Raw genomic sequence first — 11,333 nt, forward strand, 5'->3', positions numbered from 1 at the left:
TTCACACCCCACAGAACTGACATTACTGGTGTTGTAAGATAAAATGCTGCTGAAGAACCTCGGGGGATGTTCGGCTGGTGAATAATTGTATTGGAAACATTATTCACTTGCTCTGAAAATAGACCCTTACCTGCATCAGTCCTCTAACAGCTGATGATCTCTTGGGTTTTGAACGCAGCATCCATTTTAATGTCCAAAGTGAGGAAATGTTTTCAGTGGTCACCGATTGTTTTGAAACATGAACCTATTGATGATTTATACTCTCGACACTGACTTGCTGTTACTCCTGTTAAGTTGCGTTGCTCTAATAGAAGCTTTTCAGAACCAAAACTGTCAATCTACTTAATTGTTTTGATAATCAATTTGAAGAACTTTTCAGGGTGAAAAAAAGTCAGAATTCAGATTTATTTCCTACTCTTGACAGCAATACTGTGATATCTTTAGGTTTTGTTCCTACTCCCTAAATCCTAGTGCTTTAAAGAGGTTAATAATATTAGTATCTGGTGTCTGTAGATACAAGTTTGCTGTAATGTGACTGATGCTTCTGATGAGATTACCCAGCCCTTGATGCTCAACAAACAAACTCGCAGCACATCGAGTAATGACTCTTTATTGAAAAACTATACAGTATAAGAGCTTTAGTGTGGCTGTCTACAGTAAATGAACTCTGACCTTTTGCAGATCACAATGAATACATGAGTGAAAGTCTAAATATCAAGCTGTTTTAGAGGGAACGCAGCGTGAAAGCATCTCTGTGATGTACGTGTTATTCTTGGCGACGAGCTCCTTCTTCATCCTCCTGAGCTCCGTCTTCACCTCCTCTTCACTCATGTTGTCGGAAGGAAGTGACTTCACCTTCTCCAGGAATCCTTGGATCAGGTTTTCCCCTGCCTGAAGGGACAGACAGTGCATCAGGTTCACAATAGCAGTTTAAAAAAACAACTGGCGGGGTTACAATGACCCTGAAGGGACCGACACATAAGTGGTGATGGTGGATTGTGGGAGAACAGAGCCCTACTTGTCTGTCAGTCCGTCGTCTCTTGGCCTCGGGCTCCTCCACTTGCTCCGACTTCTCCCCTGCAGGTTCCTGGAACTCCTCCAGCTCCTCCGCCTTCTCCTTCGCCATGGCAACCACCGCTGGCGGGAAGGCAGCCAGCTCGGCGACGTGGATCCCAAAACTCTGGTCACACACACCTGGGCGTACAGTTAGGGCCGAAGATTCAAACTTAGACAAGGAAACTCGGTTAAAGCGAATGTTAACAACAGTAATCTTGAGTCGAGGTCCACCTGCTTGCTTTTCTGCTCAGTTTTAGTTTCACACGTTTTAACTCAGACTTTACTCAGTAAAATATTTTTTCAGGGTTTCAGACAAAATAAAGTGATTAACTGATTAGTTGTCAACGGCTAATTAATCAGTTTGAGTATTTTTTTTTTGGTGATGTTTTGGCTTCTTAAATGGGAATATTTCTGGCATCTATGGCTATGACAGTAAAGGGAAAATCTTTGGGTTGCGGGCATTTGAGGACGGCATCTTGTGGTTGCACAAGGTTTATAAAATGTCAGAAAATGGTGAAGTGTTGATCAGTATTTCCCAAACAACTAATCAATTAATCCAGAATATAATAGGATAAAAATAATCGTAGAAATGGTCATTCATTGTCACAAGAAACCATAAACCCATCACAATCCCAGTCCCTCCGCGGTCTGACCTGGTTTGACTCTGTACAGCATGGTCAGTGTGTTGTGGGAGGTCAGCGCTGTGACGTGCAGGTTGTGGACGGTAGGCTGCTGCGCCGCCAGCGCCGTCAGCTCATGGAAGTGTGTGGCAAACAGGCAGAAGGAGCCGATTTTGGAGGCGATGTGTTCGCTGATGGCCCAGGCCAGACCGAAGCCGTCGTACGTGGACGTGCCTCTGCCGAGCTCGTCGATAATGATGAGCGAGTTCTCCGTGGCCGAGCTGGAGGGGGAACGAGCAGGGACGATGAGAAAAGACTTGTTTGTCAGCTCTGGTTTGATCGAGCTCTCGTGCGTCTCATCTTACCGCAGAATGGCGGCCGTCTCCAGCATCTCCGACATGAAGGTGGAGACTCCTTTGACCTGGCTGTCTCCCGCTCCCACCCTGGCCAGGACGCTGTCAATCACGCTGAGCTCCGCCTTCTCGCATGGCACGAAGCAGCCGATCTGAGCCATCAGGGCGATCACACCCACCTGGCGGATAAACGTAGACTTGCCGCCCATATTTGGTCCTACAGACAAAAGAAGAAAAGAGGTGTAATGAAGTGTATATCATGAGTGATGTTGAGGTACAAGACAGAAAGAAACAAAGGATTTTACACAGTAACATGTTGAGGGAACGTTGTTTTCAGCGTCTTATTTTTGTAGTTCAGGCCTTCAATATGTAGTTATAACATTTGGCGATCCAAGAAAGCATTTTCCACTAAGAGTTTGTTCTCCTGTTTGTGTAGACCGAGTTTAAAATCTGTCAACATTCTTATCTTGCAATTTCCCAAATGCAGTGTAAACAAACAGGAATGTGTTAAAGGGACTTTAGTTTCATGGAGTTTAGTTGCTTTTCTTGAACCAATTGGTCAAAATTATGTGATTAAGAACACGAGATAACTAGAATGGAAACCTCTGCCAACAGCATAAAAAACAGTCGGTCACGGTTCACAGGAGGTAAACATACATCCCAAATTCAGCCGTTTTTAGCTTCGATACTCTTATCACAATAACAGCGGACAGTGTTTTAGGCACCTGTGATAATATAGAAGCTCTTCTCTCCCTGGACAAAGGCTATGTCGTTGGGGATGAAGGCGGTGTCCGCGTCCGTCTCCATGCAGGGATGTCTGGCCTGCTGCAGCTCCATGCGCCTGCAGCCATCGGCCAACAAACGGGGTCGAACGTACGGAACTGGAGCCGAGACGGACGCCACGGCGAAACTCACCACCGCATCCAGCTGCGCTATCACGTCGCTCAGCGTCTGGAGCGGATCCACGTAACCTGGTGGTTCAAAGAGCAACACGCAGGGATTAATACGGAGACCAGAGGCGGCTGCGTGTTGCACAAAGTCTTCCTCTGTGTGCTGAACTGAATGAATCAATTACTTACAAAAGGTCACAAAATGCCTTCTAATTAAGAGATGATCACCCTTTGTCTGCCCGTCTGTCAAATCAATGTCATGCTGGTGGGATACAGTGAGCACCATGTGATGAGCAATTCACCTGAGGCAATGTTGATGATCTCTTTGACTATGGCATTCTGCGCTTCCTCGTACTCCTCCCTGTTCTTGGAATACTCCTCGTTTACGGAGCTCAGCTTGCTGCAGACATGTGAGAGAGAGAACAGACCATCAGCTGACCGGAGGGGCAGAGGGGTTTACCGAGGCTGACATCAGGTGTCAGACGGACCTGTTTGTGAAGCGCACTCCGTTCTTCTGCACATCCAGCGTGGTGAATTTCTTGTTGTTCCTCAGACTCTTCTCCTCCTTGCAGGTGACTCTCAGGTAAAAACCCAGCATGGCGTTCGATTCCAGCTTCACCGTCTTACCGGCATCCAGACCTGGAACACAACGTTACTCGGATGAGTTCAAACTGGGACTCAGACAACATTCAAGCATCAAAAGACAAAGACTTGTCCACTCCATCTGACCATCCATCACGCCATATGTAAATGGCTACCACTGACTGTCTCATTTAGGTCAAAACCAAAGCTCATGACTGCAGGTCAGAATATCACAATAGGCGTGAAGCCACCATGAAATTTGTACAAAAGGAAGTCGTACTCACACTTAAAAGTGATTTAATCTGCAATTGCTGTGTCTGTCATTCTGTGAAATGAGCCGTCACATGCTTGTGCTCTCGGCTTTGTTTATATTTGCGAGACAGACCGTAACGTATGTGACATATGTTCCACTGCTCAGAGGATTATGGGGCATGACGGCTTGCACACAGCAAGAATACGACATCCTTGTGTCGGGACATACTATATATTTTTCTGGCATACTAAATAGTATGGCAGTATGGGTACTGGAACACCGGGTATGTGCGAGAAACACAGTATACACAATATACCACCCATTCTGTCAATGCAACACAAATGCCCAAACGAACGCGTACACTGACACAACCCTATTAAGAAGCGAGTGTGTGCGTTTGCGTCACTGTTTCCACTAATACAACAGAACAAAAATGCTGAAAACACCGTCCCTGGAAGGAGTCGCCCATTGCAAGAAATATCGTGTTCATGTTGACAAGGCAAGAGAAGAGATACTGTGTGTCTGTAGCCCGACAACGACTGATTCATCTTCTGGTAAATAACAAAGAGAATGAGCTCGTACTTTGATATCCTATAAAGTTTTGAGTTGTAAGACGATGCTGACTCAACACAGAGAAGGATTTACTTAGATTAATAGGTGTGTGTGTGTGTTGCGTGTAATCACCTAGCTCTCTGGCTGCACTGTTCAGCACGGCCTGCATGCTCTTTTCCAAATCGTCCATCTTCTCCCTCAGCTCACTCAGCACCGGATCGAACGACGGCTTCACCAGGAACTCGTGGTGGTCGATCTGAACGTGACGCACGGCATGCAAAGAAAAGAAACCCGCGTAAAACTACACGTTGGAATTGGTGATGTGCAAATATGATGGACATGCGTATATGTTGAGGAAAGACCTGGTTCATGTCCAGAGTGGTTTCAATCATCTCCTGGTACTTCACAAAGTCGTTCTGCATGTCTCTGAGAGGAGACAGGAACACGGCCTCCAGCAGGACCTGGTAGCTTCCTGCAACAGACAACAAATCCAAATAGGCCGATTATACAAGTGTAACATGATGGCCCCTGTGCTTTAGCGCCGTAATCAGCATACAGATATGAGAGTGCATGCATCTTCTCATGTGACTCTCAGCAGAAGAGTCCCAAAAGGTCTAAATTATTCCTTGAAGATTCTCACTGATCAAACCAAAACTCCATCCTAAATGGCGGTCTTCTTCGGCCTGCACTATGAAACCAATTTAGTGTGAGGCGTCCCGTCTCTATTCAAGAGCGCGGAGCTTCGTGATCACATTGTATCACACTCGTCCTTAAAAACCCCCGCCCCTCAGATTCATCCTGCTTGATAAGAATGTCTCTAAAAGGGAGCAGGAAAATAAAACACAGACTTTTTAAAAAAAAAGGACAAGACAACAATAAGACTAGAGATTCAACGATTGCTATTTTCATGACGGTGTCCGATTTGAGTTGACAGGCCAATTCTGATTTTTATTACCTTCTACTAACTATGATACAGAAACATTTTACAACCTTTTTTTAATGGAAAATTCTGCTGTATGTTTGTAATAACACACTGATCAGAAGAACACGTTGTAGACCACTTTACCCGAGTATCTCTCCAGGGCAGAGACGAGGGCAGGGATGTGGCTCACGGCCTGGTAGACGCGGTAGCAGTCCTGCAGCGTTGCGGTGTGACGGTGGAACTTCTTGGCGAGACGGTGGAGATCGGGGAACCGCCGCAGCAAGTCCTCCTGACAGGTCTGCCGGAGCTCCGAATCGCACACGAAGCTCTCCACCAGGTCCAGCCTCAAACACACACACCCACAATTATCCTCAATTTAGAACTTATATGTGCAGCAAAAATCAAGGGGAAAAAATAACTATAGATATATATGGTAGCGGCCCAAAACGACTCAAATTCAAGACTTATACCCAAACGAATGATCAATATCTATCTGACACATCTAAATAACAGCTTTAGCTTCTAAATCTGAAAAACCTCAACTTTCACAAGCTTCCTGACCCAGACACTGAAGGTCAGGTTCAACTTAAAGTTTGAACCTTTAAATTACCCACATTATGTTCAGATTTTTAGGAAAAAGTTTCAAGCACCAACTTGAAACCAAAGATTTCAAGGATAGAGTTCCGTTAAGAAACAACTGTCAGCTTTTACGTAGCTCATGCCATCTATTTAAATATGTTTCAGGTCATCTCTTGATCTCGACAATTGATTCCCATCATTGCATTACCTCTCCTCTATTTTGGTTTTGTCCATGAGTGGCTGTTTGATCCACTGGCTGACCAGCCGCTGACCCTGCGGCGTACGACACTTGTTCAACAGACCGGCCAATGAATGAGCTCCACTGGTGTCCTCAGGTGATCCCTTAACAGGAGACGATCCAAACATTGAGTGTCAAAAGCAAAAACACAAAAACAATCTCAACAATGGAGTGTGCATTCTTCATCGTGAACACGTACAAAACATCCACCAGTCTAGGACATCATATGACAAACACACCTGTGGAAAATGTGTAAGCAGCTGCCAAAAAACAGAGGTTGACTAATGAGGCCATAACAGTACAAAGAAGCTTCTTAGTTACAGAGCAACTCAGGAGCGGTTTCATTGGGCCCGTGAGTGAATAGAGCGGGTCAATGACAGGAGAATTCACAGTGAGCGAGTGGGCTCATCGATAACATTGCATATCTGATATCGTACACGCTGTTCCTTCCTCTAGAACCAAAAATATTAGCCTGTTTTTGTACAGCGTCCACACACGTAGCCAGATTTTTAAACGATATGGTATTCTTGGATGTTCCTTGCTTAAATCTACCTCTGGATCTAACACTTTGATTTTTGTATCAATGAAACATTTTCTAAGCAGTTGTCCACCCTTTGTGCGGATGATTAAAACCAGAGCAGAACTATTCCTCTGACGGATCAAAGAAAATACACTGCTGTCATTTTTTAATATCTGTCAGACGTACAGATTTAAAAACCAGGACTAACCAAACTACATGAATTGGTAGACCAAGAGTAGAGACAGAAGAAGACCCGGGTCCTGTCACTGACCTGGAAGAGGTTCAGAGCCCTCACAGCAGCGTTGTCCAGCCGCATGTACTGACCCAGGTCCAGTGTGGTCAGACTGAAGGAGTTGAAGTTGGACTCGTCGGAGAGCAGCTCCAGGAAACGTACCACTGCAGCCAAGCACGACATGGCCACCTGAGAACGCAGCAACACGCGGACGTTTAATATACTCAACCTTTATTCTACTTGACCCATTCTCCTGATGTTGTTCATGCAGACAAAAGTAATAAAGCCACCTTCCATTCAGAGCTTTTTTTCTTTCTAGAAATGTTCAGATGTTGGATCATTTCATCATGTATGTTTACTGTTTAATGGGAAAACCAACTGGACGCTCATCAGCTTTTAATGGGGCCATAACAATGAAACTTTAAAAAGGAGAACGCATGAGAAAACAAAACAAAACACAGATCAATAAGGCTTTGAGTGGATAATTAATCGGGCACAGTTGAGAAGAGGAGTGTTGAACAGACTTCTTAAATGTTGTAATAAATAAATAAATGAATAAATGAATGAATGAATGAATGAATGAATGATAAGAGGAATCAGGTCATCCTGATCCTGAGATGTGTACCTTTTGCGATTAAATTACCTCCTTGAATAAGAGCTCTGTGTCATTACTGCCTATCCTTGATGGTATCGCACCAGGAAGAATCTCTGGTGATTTTAGTCTTTCTTGCTCGTCTCAAGTAGGACAGTCTTAAGTGTCAGGAAGCTCTTTGTGTTGATCACCTGCTTGTCAAGCTCAGGGAGAGTGTTGCTCGCCACAGTCTGTCCTTTCTTGGCCCTCAGCAGCCTGTTGAGATCCTGGACCATGTCCTTGCTGCTGAACTCGGCTCTCTTCCTGTCAGAGACCAGCACGCCTCCACGCTGGACCACCTGCACAAACACGAAAACAACAATAATCTCTTTACACCATGAAATCCAGCTAAAGTGAGTGTCATGATTGCTGGTTTGTGTATTTCTGAAAATACAGCTGCCTGTGAGAAACCTTTGGGGTGGAGCACAGATGCTCGACACATACCTCCCGGAGTTTACTGCCGTCGGTGTTGCCTTCCCCCTGAGCTAGGAGACACTCTTTGGGGCTGATCTGGACGAGCAGAGACTCCAGGTTGGAGAAGATCTCGTTGTCTGGAAACTCGCACACTCCCATCGTCCTCTGGGCGGCGTCCACATAACCGACCCCGACCACGCGCTGACCATCAGCACCTGTGGCGAACCGCACCGCCACAACTCCTGCACAGCCCTCGGCTCCGGTTCCGGCGCCAAAGAGGATGTCTTCAAACTGAGTCAAGTTTCCTGGAGAGGCCTGAGAGCAAGACAGAGATTTTAACTACTGGTTTATCTGATCCTGCAACAACATAATGTCTGAGGATTTTAAACTGCTGTCTGATAACACAACCTGTTTTAAAATGTTGCCTCTGGCCCTGAGAAACTGTGACAGCCGATTCACTATTTTCTGCAGCCACAATTACCGAACACTAGCTACTAATGAAAATAATGAGAATTGCAGCGCTGTTGACATGTTTACAGCATTTTAGTTTGATGTAATTGTGAGGGAGTTGCTAATTATCAGACTGTGTGATGAATCAGAGCTTTAATTTTTTGGCCTTTATTGTAATTACAGCTGAAGAGATGACAGGAAACAGGAGATTATACTGAAGAGCATCTAGAAAAACACATAGTTCACAGTAGAGGCACAATAGAAACAGGCCAAGAACCATAACAACAGCGTCCATCTACACCTAACAACAGACTCCATGGTGACAATCCTCCTCCATCATCATCATCACGTCACCTTGTACTCGATCCTCCAGTCGTGCTCCCTGCTGCTCTTGCTCTGGTTCTTGTACACCTCCACTCTGTACTGCCTCACCAGCAGTAAGTCTTTCACAAAGGCCTCAAAGTTGGACTTGCTCAGCACCACACTCTCCAGCTTACGACTCCCTGTAAAAAACAACACATTCATATTAGAAACAAGCGCCTACATTTTCTGCAAAGCTCCCTATGACGCGACCTAGCAGGACTAACGTTAAACAAGCTAACAGATGCATTTGTAGCTAGATTAGCTTGCGGCTACATCTCAACAATTGGGTACACGCATTAACAACAGACAGCCGAGTTAGCTTGAAAGAGCAAACGCAGCCTGTCAACACTTTAGAAGCTCCAGCTAGCTTTTGTGGTTTAGCTAGGCAACAGAGATTACCTGAGCCCAGATGTTTGATGACGCCATTCGTCTTGAAAACTTCCTTCGCCGCGAATATGGCGTCTTTTCCGTGAACCGTGTAGTAGTCGTTACGGTCGAACACCCTGAAAGTGGTGTCCGGTTTCTCCGGCATGGAGAAAACGAAGTTTAGGAAGCCATGTTCTGCTGCACTGTCCATGGACAGGTTCTGTTTCGGCTGCACCGCCATGCTGGAATCTCCCGCCACCGCCAGGAACAAACCGGAAATGACGTTTTTCCTTCTTCGTCTTCTTCTTTTTTTCACGACGGGTTGAAACGACTATTTTTCGGTGCATACCGCCACCTGCTGTACTGGAGTATGTAGCATGGGGATAAAATAAAATAAAATGAAATGAAATTAAAAAAAATAGAAAAAATGAATAAATAAAATAGGATAACATAAAAAATGAAAAAAAAAAAAGTTAGACGACATATTGTTAGCTTTAAATAAAGCTACTTTGTGTTTCACAGCTCATGTCCTCCTTTCTTAAGGGGATAGTCCGAACAGACACAAGACTAAGTATGAAACAAACAGGTGATTTCATGCTTGCATGTGAGACTGATGTGACAGGTCGGCTCCTAAGAAACACAGTCACTCATATTCCAAGAAACAGGCACGACTAATGTCATTATCCTCGGTCTGTGTACTCACACTTTTTTGTTCCATTGTCAATTTCTAACTGTCCGTGTAAGGGATTACATGACAGTATCTCTGGATACAGTGACTACATCGCAATGCTGTTAATTTTTCTCACATGTTGTCAGTCAAACTAATGATCACCCACTGGGTATCACCTTGATCTACCAGAAACCATATCGGCAAATTGAAGAGTTCAGATCCATCTGATTCAAAGAAAGTGAGCTTTGTGTAATACTGAAAGAAACTGTATCGCTGTTTCTGAAGAGGTTAATGAGTTTTTCCAACTGGTTTTTACATGCTGCGAGCACAACCATAGTGTTGGAGCAGCAGCAGACATGTGCTAAGGGTCAACATCTTGAATTAAGCATTTAAAACTGCCCCATAACATTTTCTAATGAGTCCTCAACATAAAAGAACAGCTCAGAGTGACTGGAATATTATTAGTTGTGCGTGTATTTCTTAATAAAACGCCAACGTTTTTGGCAAATCAACATTTTGTGATTTCGTGATGAAAAGTAACGCGATCACCAAGTTATTACAATTCAACCTGAGGGGGCCGTGAATCCATGTACCACATTTGATGGTAAGAGATCCAGTAGGTAAAGACATATTTCACTCAAAAAACACAAATGTGAACCTCATGGTGGTGCTGGAGAAAAGCTTAATGAGGGTTTTTATCCCAGGGAGTTTTTGCTCTCTCGAATCGAAGGCTACGGACAGATGATGTTGTTCACTTTACAGATTCTAAACGTGCCTGAACACCTGCACCTTCAGCCCCCGATGTCCAAATTGCCCTTTTGTGTAGTGTAGCCTTTATTTCACACCATTTTTCTGTTGTTGTTGTTGTTTGTGTGTTTGTTTTGTGAAGTTTTTTGGGAGAAGGCCTGCTGATGGCTCTCATCGAGAAGATTACAATAACGTGATTTAGCGCCGGCATCACATAATGACAGTGTTTCTGATAAACAGCATGACTTAGTTGTAGAGAAATCATATCGCTGTGTGTTTTGTGCACGTGTGTTCCTTTGTCCTGCAGCCGTGCTTTATATTTGAGAAACAATATGCCTACAATTTTTAAGCTCCTTGCTGAATCTAGATCGCTGATTTAAAACTGAAGAATCGACACAGTTTACACATTCACACACTCAGGAAGAGAGGAGATTAAAACAAAAATAAAAAGTAGTGGGAACCAACAAACGTTTGACATTTTTTGTCTAAAACAGTCTAGCAATTAATTTCCCTATGAATCAACTAATCAATTAATCGACTAATTGTTGCAGCTCTTACATGCGCCCCTGCCCCTCTAAAGGTCTCTGCATGGCTCTGCTCATGGGGCCACATCTAACAGAGCTGCAGGATTTAAGAAAGTTCAACTTAACATCGCCTTAACATGCAGAACTGTCTGAGCTGCCCGAGAAGTCATGAGCTGGTGTGCAGCTTGTAAAGTGGAATCGAGGTCATGAGTGGAGAGGATGATCATGAGATATGATGCTGAAAATTCAGTAATGTTCCACCTTGCTGAAGAAGGATGATGAGGAGGAGGAGGAGGGGGGTCTATTCTCTGATGACATTTAAACCTGCTGACGAAATTGTGTGTGACGTGGGCTGCACCTTGACGAATGGG

The 11,333-nt window shown here is 44.4% G+C and overlaps 1 protein-coding gene across 1 annotated transcript; it reads right to left on the minus strand.

Moving 5' to 3' along the window:
* Positions 1-594: 594 nt before the first annotated feature.
* msh2 (mutS homolog 2 (E. coli)) lies at positions 595-9,301 on the minus strand. The gene is made up of 16 exons (XM_030400018.1): positions 9,055-9,301; positions 8,647-8,795; positions 7,873-8,157; positions 7,581-7,727; positions 6,837-6,986; positions 6,016-6,149; positions 5,373-5,572; positions 4,669-4,778; positions 4,439-4,562; positions 3,408-3,558; positions 3,222-3,319; positions 2,755-3,000; positions 2,042-2,246; positions 1,710-1,957; positions 1,019-1,194; positions 595-891 (listed from the first exon to the last, which is right to left on the minus strand). Exons 1-16 carry the CDS (start codon positions 9,260-9,262, stop codon positions 715-717), a joined length of 2,808 nt encoding a protein of 935 aa, XP_030255878.1. The 5' UTR covers positions 9,263-9,301; the 3' UTR covers positions 595-714.
* Positions 9,302-11,333: the final 2,032 nt, after the last annotated feature.

Source organism: Sparus aurata, chromosome 20 (assembly GCF_900880675.1).
Source record: "Sparus aurata chromosome 20, fSpaAur1.1, whole genome shotgun sequence".
NCBI lineage: Eukaryota > Metazoa > Chordata > Actinopteri > Spariformes > Sparidae > Sparus > Sparus aurata.